At 43.1% G+C, this 19,722-nt stretch overlaps 1 protein-coding gene across 1 annotated transcript in view; it reads left to right on the top strand.

Moving 5' to 3' along the window:
• LOC110510431 (neurobeachin-like protein 2) overlaps nucleotides 1-19,722 on the top strand; it is a 136,189-nt gene that overhangs the window by 7,108 nt on the left and 109,359 nt on the right. Inside the window, exons 2-3 of the mRNA XM_090220591.1 lie at nucleotides 17,864-17,952; nucleotides 19,151-19,564. Of these exons, the coding sequence (XP_090076717.1) occupies nucleotides 17,864-17,952; nucleotides 19,151-19,564 (503 nt within the window). The remainder of the gene's footprint in view (nucleotides 1-17,863; nucleotides 17,953-19,150; nucleotides 19,565-19,722) is intronic.

Raw genomic sequence — 19,722 nt, 5'->3', positions numbered from 1 at the left:
ATCGGGTCATGACAGTCACCGCTGTACCATGTCAACCACTTCCTCCTGATCTGTCTCTCTGTGTGCGTCTCAAATAGCACCCTATGCCCTATATAGTGCACTACTTTTGACCAGGGCCCATAGAGCTCTGGTCAAAAGTAGTGAGCTATGTAGGGAATAGGGTGCCATTTGGGACATTATCTCTCTGCAATTTGGAGGACAACTGTGATGTCATGGAGCCACTTCCTTTCCCCATGAACCTTTCAGACTGACGGAGACGACTGCATTTACTCTGTTCAGCAGGGTTTTACAACACACACAGGCTGAGCCTCAGGTAGTTTTGCAAGGTAGTAAGATTTCAATTTTGCATGTGTACGATGGCTTGCAAATGAACAGAACCCAACCAACACATTGTAGTTGTAAATGAAATGAGAACACAGCCAAAGGGCACCCTATTCCCTTAAAGTGCACTACTTTTGACCAGAGCCCTATTGACCATTTCAGTATGTCATCCAAAGTCTGTCGACACTTAAATCCTGGAGGTAAATGAGGACCGACACTGACGAGATTGACCTTGATTTCGACATGGAACAACAGAAAGGGTGTTCACACTCTCAAGATGATTTCACAACATTACACTGTATGGTAACAATCACCTGCTGTGACTGTCTCCACTCAATGAATGGACTGCGGTGAGGTAGGCTGACAGAACAGGCGAGGTGTAACTTAACAGGGGACTTAACATTCACCTGCCCCTCCTATAGTCGCCATGAGAATGCAATGTTCTTCGTCTTTTGTTCAGTACCTGTATGTCAAGTTAACATCTTCTATAGTATCATGTTTAAACTGGATGTCTGCCTGCGTACCTGTGTCTGACACTCACATGTCACACACTCAGTATGGTGTCACTGTATGAACCAAATGGAGCATGAAGACATCTGAAACTATTTTAAAGAAAGTATTTGACAATGTCTGCATCCTAAATAGTTCCCTATCCTGTATATAGGCCCATAGGGTTCTGGTCAAAAGTAGTGCACAAACATAGGGAACATGCTACCATTAGGACACTCGGTGTTTGAGCTTGCATTCGATGTGCACTTCAATGTCAGGAGTTGACTGTATTAAAAATGCTCACACGCTGAATGCATGAGTCCTAGCCATCGCTCTGCTTCTCCAGAATCTGGAATAGAACACACGACTTGCACTGGCACGTCAGTGACTGGAGCTGTGCGTCCTCTGATTGGTGCAATACATTCTTTACACACATCTTAAATCAGACCCAGATTCAGCGCTTACATAAAGCTTAGAAATCCTTTGCACATGTATCTGCACCTGGCTGTGCATGCAGTGGCTGTGTCCCCCACATGGCCCATAGGGGTCTGGTTAAACTATGTGTTATATAGAGTATGGCCCATAGGGGTCTGGTTAAACTACGTATTATATAGAGAATGGCCCATAGGGGTCTGGTTAAACTATGTATTATATAGAGAATAGGGTGTCATTTTGGAACGCAGTCAGTGAAATATCTCTTGTTTATCTTGGAGGGGAAACAACAGATTTAGGCTATTGGCTGCTCTTCAGTGCTGCATATCTCTAACCTGTTTATAAAGGGGAAATCTGGGATTCAAACAACAGGTTCTGATTGGGTAAAACAGTTTAACTAAATTCACAAGGATGATTTTAAAACCATTTCAAGGCATCTGCACATCTTCAGTGTTGTCATGCAGGTATGGACATGCAGAGCATTTCAGAAAGTATTCAAACCTCTGGACTTATTCTACATGTTGTTGTGTTACAGCCGGAATTCTAAATGGATTCAATATATATATATATTTTTCTTTCTTTTTCTCACCCATCTACACACACACACACAATACCCCATAATGACATAACAATACCCCATAGTGACATCACAATACCCCATAGTGACATCACAATACCCCATAGTGACATCACAATACCCCATAGTGACATCACAATACCCCATAATGACATAACAATACCCCATAGTGACATCACAATACCCCATAGTGACATCACAATACCCCATAGTGACATCACAATACCCCATAGTGACATCACAATACCCCATAGTGACATCATAACAAAGTGAAAATAGGTTAGCAAATGTATTAAAAAAGAAATGCAGAAATATCTCATTTACATTCACTACCGTTCAAAAGTTTGTGGTCACTTAGAAATTCTTATTTTTGAAAGAAAAGCCTTTTTTTTTTGTCCATTAAGATAACATAAAATTAATCCGAAATACAGTGTAGACATTGTTAATGTTGTAAATGACTATTGTAGCTGGAAACGGCAGATTTTTTTAATGAAATATCTACATAGGCCATTATCAGCAACCATCACTCCTGTGTTCCAATTGTGTTAGCTAATCCGAGTTTCATTTTAAAAGGCTAATTGATCATTAGAAAACCCTTTTGCAATTATGTTAGCACAGCTGACGACTGTTGTCCTGATTTAAAGAATCAATAAAACTGGCCTTTAGACTAGTTGAGTATCTGGAGAGTCAGCATTTGTTGGTTCGATTACAGTTTCAGATCAATTTTATGTTATTTTAATCCACTAAAAAATGTACTCTTCTTTCAAAAACAAGGACATTTCTAAGTGACCCCAAACTTTTGAACGGTAGTGTCAGTATTCACACCCCCGAGTCAATACATGTTAGAATCACCTTTGGCAGTGATTACATCTGTGAGTCTTTCTTGTCAAGAGCTTTGGACACCTGGATTGTACAATATTTGCAAATTAATAATTTAAAATTCTTCAAGCTCTGTCAAGTTGGTTGTTGATCATTGATAGACAGCCATTTTTCTAGTCTTACTCTAGATTTTTAAAGACAAAACTGTAACTAGGCCACTCCGGAACATTAAACAGTCTTGGTAACCAACTCCAGTGTATATGTGGCCTTGTTTTAGTTTATTGTGCTGCTGAAAGGTTGAATTTGTCTCCCAATGTCTGTTGGAAAGTAGACTGAACCAGGTTTTCCTCTAGGAGTTTGCCTGTGCTTCGCTCTATTCCCTTTCTTTTCATTCTAAGAAACTCCTTAGTACTTGCCGATGACAAGCATACCCATAACATGATGCAGCCACCACCATGCTTGAAAATATGAAGGGTGGTACTCAGTGACGTGTTGGATTTGACCCAAACATAATAGTTTGTATTCAGGACATAAAATTATATTTTTTTGCAGTTTTACTTTCGTGCCTCAATAGACAGCTATTTGAGAGAAAATATACAAATGAAGGCGGTTTATGTACAAGACCGGAGCACAGTGATACTGACCTGAAGGTTATGTATAAGACCAGAGCACAGTGATACTGACCTGAAGGTTATGTACAAGACCAGAGCACAGTGATACTAACCTGATGGTTATGTACAAGACCAGAGCACAGTGATACTGACCTGAAGGTTATGTACAAGACCAGAGCACAGTGATACTGACCTGAAGGTTATGTACAAGACCAGAGCACAGTGATACTGACCTGAAGGTTATGTACAAGACCAGAGCACAGTGATACTGACCTGAAGGTTATGTATAAGACCAGAGCACAGTGATACTGACCTGAATGTTATGTATAAGACCAGAGCACAGTGATACTGACCTGAATGTCATGTATAAGACCAGAGCACTGTGATACTGACCTGAATGTTATGTACAAGAGCGGAGCACAGTGATACTGACCTGAATGTTATGTATAAGACCAGAGCACAGTGATACTGTAGCTGATGCCCTCCAGAGGTAGTGATGTGGTGACGTCAGCCCTTCCACTGTTCCTCTGCCTGTGGGAGAGGGACATGGACCCTGGTCATAAGTAGGGTCCGTGGAGATGGGAAAACACACGTTTCTGGGGGGTCAGGGGTCATTATGAGAAATGAAATCAGGGAGGCAGTGAGCTGCTTCCTGTCTGGAAAAGGAAACGGGTATAATCACTGTCAGTAATTATCCTGGTGACTGTTCATCTAGCTAATGACTGCCTGTGGTGGAGCAGAGCTGTGACTGACCATGGTGACAACCCCACCGTCACTCAGCTGCAGCAAAACCCTACACTACACCCTCCTATTAGACTTCACATGTGTGGTCCATAGGGCTCTGATGAGCAGAGATGAGGTATCGTACTCCCTCGGCCCTCCAGCTTCATCTGGCCTTCGCTAGTTCCCTGGCTGTGTCCCAACTGGCTCCCTATTCCCTAGATAGTGAACTATAGGCCCTAGTCAAATATAGTGCACTATGTAGGGAATAGGGTGCCATTTGGGATGCATACTCTGTTTAGGATCTCTCCTGCACTGCAGCCTCAGTGGCCAGAGTCTGTTTACCAACAAGCAGCTGAATTAGGAAACCCAAAGTGCTCTTTGTTTCCCCTCAGCTGGTGCATGTCGGGAGGCTGGAGCGCCCCAGAATGTCAAGCAGCTCAGGGCAGCACAGCTGCACAGTCCGTCCCAGATCCTCTCTCCTCCTACCGCCTTGGCAGCCGTTTAACGGGTGAAGTTTCCCCTAGGTACAGATCTAGGATCAGTGTCCCCACCCGTAATCCTAGGCTTAACAGTTAAAACTGACCGAAGATCAGCATCGAGGGGCAACTTCACCCTACACCTTGGCAGCCAGAGAGTAATAGAGGGATCAGGGAGATCAGTGCACATTAAACTTTTGATTATAATGTCAATAGTCATGGTATACACTTTTTTATTTTTTTTATTTAACACGTGGTTTTGTTTACAACAGAGTGTTGATAGTGTCGGAACAGGCTTTATAGTAGTAGTTGTGACATACTGTTTTGAGGATGTGAAAGAGGCCTACTGTTGCATTATGGGTAAGTTGTTGTCGTCGTCTGCATTAGTAATACATGTGTTTATCAGAGGTCAGGGGCTCAGGGGACTTGGGAGGTGAAAAGGGAAGGGCTAGTAGAGGGACAGGAAGGGCTAGTAGGGGGACATTTACAGGTGTTTGGCTCCAATGACATTACCTGCTACTGTGTGGCAATGGATGCATTGGTGCATTCCATTCCAAATGGCACTCTATTCCCTTTATAGTGCACTACTTTTAACCCAGGCTCTGGTCAAAAGTAGTGCACTACATAGGGAATAGGGTGCCATTAGGGACACCACATTGCCTTCTGTTGTACTACTTTGTACTCATTTCCTGTATCTGTAAATATCGTTTAGATTCCCCTTGTATTTGTGGTTTTAATTTTGAAATGTAACAAAGTTCTCCTTTTACACTTCAGCTTGAAATAAGGGAACTATTGGTAAGAGGAGGAACACAAGGGTAGTGGAACACTAGGCTCTATATGGATGGAACACGGACGTTTCACAATATGTAGGATATTACCCAGATGAATGTAGTCAGTATTCACCCATGTAGGATATTACCAAGATGAATGTAGTCAGTATTCACCCATGTAGGATATTACCCAGATGGATGTAGTCAGTATTCACCCATGTAGGATATTACCAAGATGAATGTAGTCAGTATTCACCCATGTAGGATATTACCAAGATGAATGTAGTCAGTATTCACCCATGTAGGATATTACCAAGATGAATGTAGTCAGTATTCACCCATGTAGGATATTACCAAGATGAATGTAGTCAGTATTCACCCATGTAGGATATTACCAAGATGAATGTAGTCAGTATTCACCCATGTAGGATATTACCCAGATGGATGTAGTCAGTATTCACCCATGTAGGATATTACCAAGATGAATGTAGTCAGTATTCACCCATGTAGGATATTACCCAGATGAATGTAGTCAGTATTCACCCATGTAGGATATTACCAAGATGAATGTAGTCAGTATTCACCCATGTAGGATATTACCAAGATGAATGTAGTCAGTATTCACCCATGTAGGATATTACCCAGATGAATGTAGTCAGTATTCACCCATGTAGGATATTACCCAGATGAATGTAGTCAGTATTCACCCATGCAAGATGTTTTGACTGTAGTTTTAAGTGTGAATCCCAGTGCTGTTTCAGTCTGTTAGTGTTTGTTGATATTATGTCCCTGGTGTACAGTAAAGGACCATGTCCATCTGAGGATCTGGGCGATAGGAGCATGGCCAGACATGATGTGCCTCCCCAGATCTACAGTATGTTCAGATATCAACTTGTGGTTATCGTCACCTTTCCTGTGTGCCCTGTTTAAGCAGGACGCTTCCCAGATCTACAGTATGTTCAGATATCAACTTGTGGTTATCGTCACCTTTCCTGTGTGCCCTGTTTAAGCAGGACGCTTCCCAGATCTACAGTATGTTCAGATATCAACATGTGGTTATTGTCACCTTTCCTGTGTGCCCTGTTTAAGCAGGACGCTTCCCAGATCTACAGTATGTTCAGATATCAACTTGTGGTTATTGTCACCTTTCCTGTGTGCCCTGTTTAAGCAGGACGCTTCCCAGATCTACAGTATGTTCAGATATCAACTTGTGGTTATTGTCACCTTTCCTGTGTGCCCTGTTTAAGCAGGACGCTTCCCAGATCTACAGTATGTTCAGATATCAACTTGTGGTTATCGTCACCTTTCCTGTGTGCCCTGTTTAAGCAGGACGCTTCCCAGATCTACAGTATGTTCAGATATCAACATGTGGTTATCGTCACCTTTCCTGTGTGCCCTGTTTAAGCAGGACGCTTCCCAGATCTACAGTATGTTCAGATATCAACTTGTGGTTATCGTCACCTTTCCTGTGTGCCCTGTTTAAGCAGGACACTTCCCAGATCTACAGTATGTTCAGATATCAACATGTGGTTATCATCACCTTTCCTGTGTGCCCTGTTTAAGCAGGACACTTCCCAGATCTACAGTATGTTCAGATATCAACATGTGGTTATTGTCACCTTTCCTGTGTGCCCTGTTTAAGCAGGACACTTCCCAGATCTACAGTATGTTCAGATATCAACATGTGGTTATCGTCACCTTTCCTGTGTGCCCTGTTTAAGCAGGACGCTTCCCAGATCTACAGTATGTTCAGATATCAACATGTGGTTATCGTCACCTTTCCTGTGTGCCCTGTTTAAGCAGGACACTTCCCAGATCTACAGTATGTTCAGATATCAACATGTGGTTATTGTCACCTTTCCTGTGTGCCCTGTTTAAGCAGGACACTTCCCAGATCTACAGTATGTTCAGATATCAACATGTGGTTATTGTCACCTTTCCTGTGTGCCCTGTTTAAGCAGGACACTTCCCAGATCTACAGTATGTTCAGATATCAACATGTGGTTATTGTCACCTTTCCTGTGTGCCCTGTTTAAGCAGGACGCTTCCCAGATCTACAGTATGTTCAGATATCAACATGTGGTTATCGTCACCTTTCCTGTGTGCCCTGTTTAAGCAGGACACTTCCCAGATCTACAGTATGTTCAGATATCAACATGTGGTTATCGTCACCTTTCCTGTGTGCCCTGTTTAAGCAGGACACTTCCCAGAGCTACAGTATGTTCAGAAGAAGGCTATTATCAGCTGATCAGATATTTTGGTCTCCACAGCATCTCATCAGACACGTTGTGTTATCGTTGAATTGAGTTGGATGATGTAGATGTTCTTACTTGATGTGTTTACCTTTGTCATCCTTAGTCAACTCGGGGCTCATCTGTAGAAGAGACTTTGGTCTCAGTATGACTCCCTGATTTTAAAATAAAGGTGAAATAAATCAAACAGCAGCTGCAGTTAGAGTACCTCAGAAAGGCCCTGAACTAAATCTGTTCACGTCTCCGCTGGAGCAGCTATTGCTCTGTTTCTTACCGCGTGTTGTCGGAAGACCAAAGCCATAGTAGTGTGAAGATTGGGACACACGCGTGAAGTTTCATGATAATCCTCGATGGATTATGGACACGTGGTTTTGTTTAGGGCATTTTTGTTTGACATTTTTGGCAATGTGAAACCAACCAGACCAGATAATAACAAACACAATGTAACAAAATTAAATCTACCTCTGATTGGAACTGTAGCTAAAAACTGTGAAAACGCCCTGATTCCATTACTAGCCATGGTACGACTCCAAAGCTTTTTTTACAGGAATGAGGTTGTGTAGAAAGCCTCGTCTTTTGTCATATCATCGCTAAGTTGATGAGGCCGTGTGTCTCAATCTGAACACACAGGAATAAGTGTTGTAAGTCCCAGGCTTCCTACTGTTGTGGCCCAGTCCAGAGGCTGTAATACTTTGTTTTGATTGCAGCTTTGCCGTGAAAAGAGCAACACCTTCATCACTTCCTTTAAGTCAGTTAACGCCCAGAGAACACAGAAAAAGACATTGGTTTTATCAAGGGTTTCCTCATAGCGAGGTGAAGACTTTAATGCTGGGAATTGAGACACAGACAATAGTAAAAGCCTTTATGTTTTGTCTAAGTAGAGTCATTTATTCTAGAGATGGAGAGACTTTTAAAACCAGCATGATGAAATCCCATTGAGGTCGACATAAAGCTTCCAGCAACCTGATGAATGAGACAACTAATGTGGCTGAGTGGGTGTAGAGATAATGTCTGAATACAGTAAGACTGAAAACGCAGAGACGTTGTGTTAGGTTATAAAGGAGCTACTCCCTCTGTAAGTACTCTGTAATTGCATCATAATATGAGTCAGCCCGTCTCTAGGACCATTAGTCTGACTAGTCAGCTGTGGATTTGTGGAAGGCCGTCCGCCTTATTACTGGACGCCCACAAGACTAGATACTGAACGGCTTGATTGTCGGTAAGGCATATGTAGCCTAAGTGCCAGTCTGTTGGTGCTATTATTATGCCAAACATGACAAGGAGTTTTCATGATACAGTGGTTCCTCATTATGCATTTGGGTCCCTAGGTTTTTATATGACCAAGTGGTTCCAATGACAAATGTTGATGCGAGCCACCCTTGCCTTGTGGCATTCTTCAAAATGACAAATGTTGATGCGAGCCACCCTTGCCTTGTGGCATTCTTCAACGAAGATGGCTGACAAAACATTACGGTCGAACCAGATGTAAGTTGTTATGACGTCATAATGAGTAAAGCTAAAAATGTCGCTGGACCAGACAGGACTTACCTGCTACTCAATGTAATAAAGTAATGACTTTTCAAATAAGTTACCTTACACGTTATGTTGGCTGACAAGTTGTTAGCTACGCTGTCCTTACGAACCACATAGCATATCATTACAGCAGTATGTACCGGTATGTTAGCTAGCTACCTAACATTAGTAGTTATACATCAAACTTGCCAGTATATTAACTATAGGCTAACTAACTACTGGAGTGATGCTTAGAATTCCATTAAAAAAGGTATCCCTTTATTTTATCACTACAATCTGTTCGGACGAAACTGGGAAAAAACAACTTGTGTAGAAAGTTAACATCCGCACCTCGATGGTGTCAACTGTGTTTATATCTGCGTAAGATAAAAACTTTGACTATTTCTGGTCAAGCGATCGATGACAAAGGAGCTTGCTGCCCAGACTTACATAATTACAAAGAGGAGATTCTCCTGATTTAAAATGGTGCCCATGTAACAGTTTCGATTCCGTCCCTCTCCTCGCCCCTACCTGGGCTCGAACCAGGGACCCTCTGCACACAGACAACAGCCACACTCGAAGCATCGTTACCCATCGCTCCACAAAAGCCAGCGCCCTTACAGAGCAACTACTTCCAGGTCTCAGAGCGAGTGACGCCACCGATTGAAACGCTATTAGCGCTCTACCTAGCCATTTCACACCGGTTACACCTGACTTGAAAAAAAACACGAAATATACACATTGCGAGATATTTTGCAAAATATACAGACATGCCTATATTTCCCCCATTGGAAACAATGGGAAGACTGCAGAGTTCCAATATTATTTTTGTTGTTTACATTTTGTTGTTTGCATTTTAACACCATAATATTAATCAAGTTAATTAAGCCAAATTTCTTACAATCAATCCCATATACTATGTTATTACAAAACAGGTTTTAAATTCTCTGGAAATGCCAATACGGAATACTATCAAATGCTTCTTAAAGATGCCCCCCGGTGGTCAAACTAGCAATAACTTGCAGTAACAAGAAATGGCTGGGAATTAAATGACGTGCCACAGAATGCTGCAGCAGCACGCAGGGTGTGCCGCAGTATGACAACTTTAAAATGAAGAACCACTGTAGCACAAACAGACTGCCACTCAGGCCCCATCTGCTGTACCCACACTGGATGCCCGCTAGCTACAAAACAGCTAGAATATAACCCCGCCAGATACAGAACAGCTAGAATATAACCCCACTAGCTACAGAACAGCTAGAATATAACCCCACTAGCTACAGAACAGCTAGAATATAACCCCACTAGATACAGAACAGCTAGAATATAACCCCACTAGATACAGAACAGCTAGAATATAACCCCACTAGCTGCAGAACAGCTAGAATATAACCCCACTAGATACAGAACAGATAGAATATAACCCCACTAGATACAGAACAGATAGAATATAACCCAGCTCAAGTGAGCACAGCACAACAAGGTGAGTCCAAAAATGTATTGTATGCTGCTGCATAAATGTAATATGCCAGGGAGATATGTATACTGTAGCTAAGAAAGTAATACTAAGTGTATGTTATGTAGTAAGAAGTTAGTAGCCCATAAGATGTGAGTGCCTCACCCAAATAATTTGGTATATTTACCCCTCTCAATTTAGGCTACTGTTCTGACTTGGTGGCGCACATATAGCCTATAACCTGTTTTTGAGAAATGTAATCAAAATATTGTAAGAGCTTTCATTGTCTGCTTATATGCCCCCTTTATTTATCCTATGGTTCTGACTTGGTGTACAGAGAGATCACTGTAAGAATGGCCCATGTTCTGAATTGTGTTGCTGTACATTTCAAAAGGGCTAAACAAATAGTTATACTGAATACGTCTGTCCTAGCTCGCTCACTAATGTCTTAATCAAAATTACAGATGACCCCTTATCCGCTTGTCGTCCCCTTATGCCATAGTTTGTAAATCTCAATTGTCAGTAGAAACCACATTTGTTTAAACAAGTCAGCCATATCAGCTATGTTTTTTTAAAGGGCAGTAAATGAGTCTGAATGAACTGTTTCGCTGCCAGATGAAGCTCCCCTGATAACCAGGTGTAGCAGAAGCAATATGTTGGGACTGCTGTTGGGACAGCTTTATGGAGGCCCTAACAGTTTGTGTGCACCGTTTGTCACCGTTATAGTGCAATTCATGTATTGTTTAGTGTTGTGTAGTGGCTTTGCTGGCATGCATCCCACTTTTTTTTTTGCTCCACCAAGATGTACATGCTGAAATCATCACTGCTGCTTTGTATGAGTTAGCCTAAGCCTATCTATTGTATTCAAATGAAAATGTTCGCATTATTCAAACACTCAGAATTCGCCGCTTCAACTTCAGTAGCCTACCTCTCCTGTCGTAGTCGGGCGTGGGAGTTCAAGTGGGCCTAGTAGGTGTGGTGTCATTGAAATAGAGTAGGCTGGCTACATGGGCGGAAGAATCACGCGCCAGTTAACTTAACAGTAGCGGTGCGTGTGTAAAATGACCTGGGAAGCCAAGTGACGCCATATTACAACCTACACTGTATGTGTTGTGATAATTGCGTTGTTTGCTGTTCATTTATATGCCTTGTGACTGTGATATATAGGCCGAGACGACAATAAAACAGTGGCAGAATAAATTCAACCACACCTTTGTTTTAATCACAAAACCGGATAGCAACCTCTGTCCAGTGAAGTCCACGACACATGTTTATTTTATTTATTTAACCTTTTAGTAAGACAGTTACATGACCTACAGCTTGCTTAAGCAAGTTAACGTTACTGACCTTTACGGACCACTAAACAACTATTGATTTAGAACCACAGACAAGTTACCGCAAATCACAAAGAAAACAGGAGCTGCCTCTTCTATTTCTGCACTAGTCAACTTCAACATTTCAACATCATCAAATCACCTCTGCTTAGTCTAAAACAGTGACAACTAAAAGATAACAAAAACAATTTAGTCCAATCAACATCACCTAAATATGATGTGGCTGTCCATGCTTCTGATTTATGTTTGTGTGTTGTGCAAGTAGAAAAACCTGTTTACTCACCCAACATGTAGAGAAAGGCCAATGCCATCCTCCTCTCTCATGTTGACGAAACGGTCTCCCACTGTCATACAGTACACGCTTGTATTTGGTTGTTGTTCTAGGCTACCTAAATAAAATGCTTTCTCGCTAGCCTAACTTCCATTCATGGGTAACGTTAATTAGTTAACATTAGCCTTCTACATCTAGCTACATATTGAACTTCCATCCTCTCAGGCCAGGGGCACAACAATGTATGAATTAATGGTTGAATCAGAATCACCGCTACAATCATTGGCCAGTACGGATAATTAAGTCAAAATCCCTATCTCTATCCATGGCTAATTTAGGAAAGGGACGATTGTATCTATCTAGCTAGCCACCAGAGAACAACAACAACGAGATGCAACAATTCAAGTCGTTTCTGTTAAAGACTTATGCTCTCAAAGCCATTTGATAGGACCAATCAAATATGATCTCCCTCGGTTTAGCTCAACACTGATTGGCTAATTTGTATACTTTTTTTTGTCAAGGATGGCCTAATGCTCGCTGGCTTCCCTTTCATTCAATTCTACTGGCGGCAAGAATGTCCCACTCGTTTGGACTAGACATAGAGACACAGAGGGTTGCTGTTTTCTCGCTCCTTTTCCAGTGAAATTCATTAATTCAGCCTCTTGCGAATTGAAGGAAAATTATGAAACACAAAGAGACGAGAAAAACAAAATGTTTATATTTTTTGGGGGAGCCTGGTTTCCCTTGTCGTTCGTGAATAGACTTCACTCTAACTTAAATATGAAATTAACTTTAAATATTGTAATGAAACACCAGGGAGCAGGTCTCGAACCCTCGACCTTCGAGCCCGAGGTCCGGCGCGCCATCGACTGTGCTGCAAAAGCTTACTCGTGCGGCAGATTCGATTTCCGCGCTTATAAACCCAGGGTCGTTACACTACTCCCTCCTTTCAGAGTGCGTCCTCGCGCTGGCTTGCGACTCTACGTCTTACAGGAACGCGCTCACCAGCCAAGCACTGTCGTGGGTGCAAGGTCCGATCACTTCTGACACCAATGTAATGAAACAGCAGATAGCAGGTCTCGACCTTCGAGCCCCGGCGCGCTATCGACTGTGCCGCAAAAGTATGCCCGTGCGGCAGTGTCGATTTCCGCGCTTATAAACCCAGGGTCGTTACAATATGATTAGACTAGTTTACAACAGTGTCTGTAAATAAATATTTTTAATGGAAAGAAACGGAGGGCGCGCAACCAACGCGAGTCGAGCTGCAATCAAAAAAATCGACTCATCATGAAAAGGAAAAGATCAATCACACCGACAGCGTCATTGTGCGGAATGTTACGCAGCATCATCTGGATATGTGTGCAACAAAAATTCAACATTCACCTTTCTGCTACTATTTCTGTCAAGCCGTCTACGTATACAGTTTGACTCATACGTTTGATTAGGCTATTGCCTAGAAATACATATTGGTCACCCATAGTCTATTTCTCAGTTTGAAACTCCCAAAGAGTAGGCTATAAAAAATAACTCAAGAGAAAGGTTAAGTCTCTCCAACTCTGCTGACTTCAAACTACATCTACCATATTGGCTGATATAGCCCAGTATTAAATATAGATAGCCTAATATAATGGACTACGTGAGAATCTCTGGTAATTCTACCTATTTCTTAAGTAATTTGCGCATTTGATATTGTCTATAGGGCGCAAAATTGCTGGGACCATGGCTGGCAAGAGAGCTATGTCATATACGCCTAAAATAATTTAGCGGGACTGCGGTTGGGTTTGGGACCAGTTCTTGCGGTAACGAGTGGGAGTCGCACAGAACACCTGCGGGCGTGGTACAGTATGAAAATCTGCGCATGGGAGCAGGATGAAGAAATCAGTCCAGTGCAGACCTCTACTGTGGATAACTGACAATGATGGGATTATTTCAAGGTAATTCTATTTTCATGTCACTGAGACAGACAGATGGTCAGGCTATGAGGTGGCTTTTGAAATTAATAAAGGACACGTGTTTATGGAAAGCCATTATGGCTAAACTTGGATCACAGATGAAGACTTGAGGGCATATTATATTTGTACTGAGACTTTTACTTGTGCCTTACTGTGCAGAGCAGGTACACATCAGTCAAGTACCTTGTAATGACTCTCATACTGAAGCTATAGTCAGCTTTCCAGTGAACAGACCTAACACTTCCCAATACAAAAGTCATTCAGAAACACTGTTCTTCTTCAGAAAAATAAACCTATTATCACCTAGTCAGATATTTTGGGTTCCACAACAACTCTGTTCAAACATTTTGTATACCAACTGTGTTCCCACACACGTCAGTCATTCTGAGAAGTAGAAGGCTGAGTACATGCAGTGCTAGATAGTTGGAGGATGCTGTTGGGTCGAGCCCTTACCGACATCCCCATCTGCTTCACAAATAGCTCCAGTAACTAAAGAGGAAGAGGCCTACTATGAGGAGGCTGAGTTTGAGCGTTGTGTGGAGGAAATGTGTTTCGGTTATAGTGACTTGACATTTCCTGGTTGCTTGACAGAAGGAGAGAGAGACGGAGTGAGTAAGCGACAGATGGACAGACAGACACTAGTGCTGATTAGGAGAGCGGGCTGGAGACAGACAGACACTAGTGCTGATTAGGAGCAATGTGCTACTTACTACTCTGAGGAGCTGAAGCACCCTGTGGGCCTGGTCTGGACCTACTGTTCTGACTCTGGACTCCCTGATAACCTAGGACCCAGGAGGGCTCACTGAGACTGGGTTCCTCTGAACCCCTTCTCCCTGCCCTCTCAGACACATGCAATGAGACATGGACTGGCCCACAAATGACAGTCAACTGGTAGGCTAATATTATAATTTCATTCTAGATTGATTACAGAAAACGTGAAGATAGAAGATGTTCATCCACTCACATTGATGCACTGCATCTTACTGTATGTTGGATTTCACATCTGTTGCGTTGCCTCTGCTGATTTCAAAATACTTTTGTTGAAGTTACACATTTGCCAGTAGTAGTGATCTTTAAACGGGGGGTTTCTGAAGTATGTTTTGGATTGTGCCTTGCAGCCATATTGGTGCTGCTGCCAGCTGTTGACAATGTAGCTAACTTCCTCTATAGGGGCCTGTGGGCGTCTGTCAGGCTGCAAGCATCAACGAGGCATGGTTCATTACTAAACTAGCAGCAGTAGAAGTAGGCGTCTCATAGGGAAGTGCCTGACTAATTGTCAGGTCATGTGGTGTCACCTGATGTTGTTTGGGTGTAATGAGTCAGGTTGGCCCTTGTGGGAACTGTAGTCCCTCACTCCACACACCGCCTGATGTGTGGAAGAAAATAACACTCCTCGTTCTCACGTGAAGAAGGCTTTGCGTCTCTCTAACGTCGGGCTCTGTGTGAAGTCAGGGGAAGGTCTTCACTTCAACACCATGCTGTTTCTTTTCTCCCTAGTAGAAAGCTGAGCTGATGTAGCATGTCTCTGTGTGACTGTAATGGCGCTAGCAAACTAGGTTTGAAGTGTCTCTGTCACAGTGCACCATCACGAGATGTTCTTAGATGATTTGAACGTGAGACGTCAGTTGCACATCAATGAATGTTACCACTGACCTCTATCTCTACGACTGATAACATATGTTCCCAAGATAGATTGATATGTTGATAGGGTGAGGGAGGCTTATACTGAGCCACACTGCAATAGTAGATAGTACTCAGTCTCTCTGTGATGCTCTAGTTGTTTAGTGACATCATTAGTAGATAGTACACAGTCTCTCTGTGGTGCTGTAGTTGTTTAGTGACATCAATAGTAGATAGTACTCAGTCTCTCTGTGGTGCTCTAGTTGTTTAGTGACATCAATAGTAGATAGTACTCAGTCTCTGTGGTGCTCTAGTTGTTTAGTGACATCAATAGTAGATAGTACTCAGTCTCTCTGTGGTGCTAGTATTGTTTAGTGACATCAATAGTAGATAGTACTCAGTCTCTCTGTGGTGCTAGTGTTGTTTAGTGACATCAATAGTAGATAGTACACAGTCTCTCTGTGGTGCTCTAGTTGTTTAGTGACATCAATAGTAGTCTCTCTGTGGTGCTCTAGTTGTTTAGTGACATCAATAGTAGAGTCTCTCTGTGGTGCTCTAGTTGTTTAGTGACATCAATAGTAGATAGTACTCAGTCTCTCTGTGGTGCTCTAGGTGTTTAGTCAATAGTAGCCTGGGTTCCAGTCTGTTTCTGCTCGCTTGCCAACTCCTTGGCTTGACAATGACAGCAATGGAGTAGGAAAGAGCACAAACAGATCTGGGACCAGGCTAGTTGAGGCTATGTAAGAGATGGGAAACAGATCTGGGACCAGGCTAGATGAGGCTATGTGAGAGATGGGAAACAGATCTGAGACCAGGCTAGATGAGGCTATGTGAGAGATGGGAAACAGATCTGGGACCAGGCTAGATGAGGCTATGTGAGAGATGGGAAACAGATCTGAGACCAGGCTAGATGAGGCTATGTGAGAGATGGGAAACAGATCTGGGACCAGGCTAGATGAGGCTATGTGAGAGATGGGAAACGTAGTGTGACTTGATAGGAGGAGAGTAGCAGGATATGATGAGGCAGATAAGAGCTGCAATATTGACAGAACTTACAGAAGAACTCTGTATACATGTCCCTGTGTTATAGACCTACAGTAGAACTCTGTATACATGTCCCTGTGTTATAGACCTACAGTAGAACTCTGTATACATGCCCCTGTGTTATAGACCTACAGTAGAACTCTGTATACATGTCCCTGTGTTATAGACCTACAGTAGAACTCTGTATACATGTCCCTGTGTTATAGGACCTACAGTAGAACTCTGTATACATGTCCCTGTGTTATAGACCTACAGTAGAACTCTGTATACATGTCCCTGTGTTATAGACCTACAGTAGAACTCTGTATACATGTCCCTGTGTTATAGACCTACAGTAGAACTCTGTATACATGTCCCTGTGTTATAGACCTACAGTAGAACTCTGTATACATGTCCCTGTGTTATATAACCTACAGTAGAACTCTGTATACATGTCCCTGTGTTATATAACCTACAGTAGAACTCTGTATACATGTCCCTGTGTTATAGACCTACAGTAGAACTCTGTATACATGTCCCTGTATGAAAGTTGAAGGCCAGTCACCCTGTCCCTTTCCATTTAAAGCACAGTATTTAATGGAGTTAAGGATGGATAAGTCAATTGATGATGAAAGGAAGCCACATTCTTTGTGCATAAATAATGTACATGACTTAACCAATGTTTTATTTATTTGGCCTATAAAGAAATGTGTAGCTTGTTACTTTCGTGGTCGTTTTTTTCAGCCATAGGCCTACAATTTAGAAAAAAGGCTTGAATGCATTATCTCATATGCTCCTGAATGTGCCATCACTTTCGTAAGGTTGCTGTAACTTCCTGTTGCAAAAACAAGACGTCAGCCCCCTCAGGTTGTTGTTTAGAGTCTGAGTGTAACACACGGCATAAGGACAACCTGTTAGCACGGTGATCAGAAAACATCAACCAGAGGGTACAGTCCTTTTAACAGAATGTTAACGTGCACTGGTCCACGTGCACTGGTCCACGTGCACTGGTCCACGTGCACTGTGCTTTTGCCATGTTGTGTTTACTAGTTCTGCACGTGTGACTTCAGAATCAGAAAATGTTATTGCCCTGCAACAAATGTTGCCAGGGATTTTCCCTTGGTGTTGTACCGAGAAGCATCAATCACATCAACCCAGATCAGACTTGTGCCAGTATGACTGGAGACTCATCCTCTGTCTCTCTTCCCCTCCTCTCCTCCTGCAGAAAGATGAGGGCTGCCTGCAGCAGTGGCTGGAGGCTTTTGTGGCTTCCTTTGAGAAGCTTGTTGATGTGCAGTCACTGGAGCCTCGCAGGTGAGTTGACTGATTGGCTCAAATGTATTTCCTTCGTCCCAAATTGCAATCTATTCCCTGTACTACGTTTGACCAGATCCTAGATCTGTGACAAGGGGAAACCTCAGGGCACTGGTCACAGGGTGTGTGACCAGCTGGCTGATACCTTGTCATCTAAAAGGCTTCAAAGTGGATCTGAGCAATGAGACAGTTGTAAAAGTACTTCATTTTAAATAAACTGCAGACTTGGAAAGTAAATTCACATGGCTGGGGGCTAAAATAAACACAGTCTCTTCCACACAGTCAGGAAACGCCTTCAGGGAAACACAGGCCCTGATTACACATCGCAGGACCACGTGCCAATTAGCCACACCCACCAATTAGCCACACCCACCAATTAGCCACACCCACCAATTAGGCAACATAATGAGCCATGCTAAAACATGTTAGGAGATGATAGAAAGTGAAGGTTGAGCTGAAATAGAAAATAAACAACATTACTTCACAGTAATCTATACTTTCAAAATGTCAATAAAATATACATTTTGTCCATAGTGAAGGGCTCTCTTTCACAGATGGGATAACCTCATTGACATTTTGAAAGTAACATTGAAAGTCACATTGTTGTACGCACATCACATTATAGGAGCGTTGTTAGTGTGCAGGCAGGTTCTTTCTTTAATTCATCAATATGTTACCAAATCCCTGCTGAGGGAGGCATACTGTAGGCTACAGGTGGTTTGTGTCAGACTGAGTTGGGTGAACTCTAACCTTATTACCAATCCAGAGGTGTAATTTTGACATGTTTATAGTAAAGTAGTAAAACAGCACCATCCTCTCTCTCATCTCTTCTTCTTCCTCTCGCCTTCCTCTTCCCCACTCCGCTCCTCTCCACCACCTGTTCTCCCCGACCCATTCTCCTCTTCCTGCTCCCCTTTCTCTTTCCTCTCCCCTTCCCGCTCCCCTCCCTCTTTTCTCTCCCCTCTCTCTCCCCTCTCCCCTTTCTCTTCCCTCTCCCCTTCCCGCTCCCCTCCCTCTTTCCTCTCCCCTTCCCTCTTCCCTCTCTCTCCCTCTTTCCTCTTTCTCCCTCTTCCCTTCTCCCCTTCCTCTTCCCTCTCCTCCCCTTCCTCTCACTTTCCCTCCCTCTCCCTCTTCCCTCCCCTCTTCCTCCTCCCTCTTCTCCCCTTCCTCTTCCCCTCCCTCTTTCCTACATTCTCAGGCTGGAGAACTATATTGCGGAGGTTCCCCTCGTACCCAGGGACATACTGGTGTTCCTCAGTGACCAGCTATCACACAGTGCCATTCACCTCTCTGGGGGCGACAGTAACAACAGCACCCTGCTCCTCTCTGGGGGCGACAGTAACAACAGCACCCTGCTCCTCTCTGGGGGCGACAGTAACAACAGCACCCTGCACCCCTCTGGGGGCGACAGTAACAACAGCACCCTGCACCTCTCTGGGGGCGACAGTAACAACAGCACCCTGCACCTCTCTGGGGGCGACAGTAACAACAGCACCCTGCACCTCTCTGGGGGCGACAGTAGCAACAGCACCCTGCACCTCTCTGGGGGCGACAGTAACAACAGCACCCGGCACCCCCTGCTGCTTATTAAGTTCTTCATTATCGTCTGCAGGTAGACCTTATATGTTCTATGGCCCTCAGTTCACCCCTTTGTTGAATGACTCTGCCCATCATTTCTACCCATGACTGATGCTAGATAACAAGAACAAATCTGCTAGAAGCTCATGCTAGATAACATGAAAAAAATCTGCTAGAAGCTGATGCTAGATA

This window comes from Oncorhynchus mykiss, chromosome 3, assembly GCF_057628025.1.
Source record: "Oncorhynchus mykiss isolate SJ-2025 chromosome 3, ASM5762802v1, whole genome shotgun sequence".
NCBI lineage: Eukaryota > Metazoa > Chordata > Actinopteri > Salmoniformes > Salmonidae > Oncorhynchus > Oncorhynchus mykiss.
Note: the sequence above shows the minus strand (reverse complement) of the source record. Positions and strands in the feature narration are given on the sequence as shown.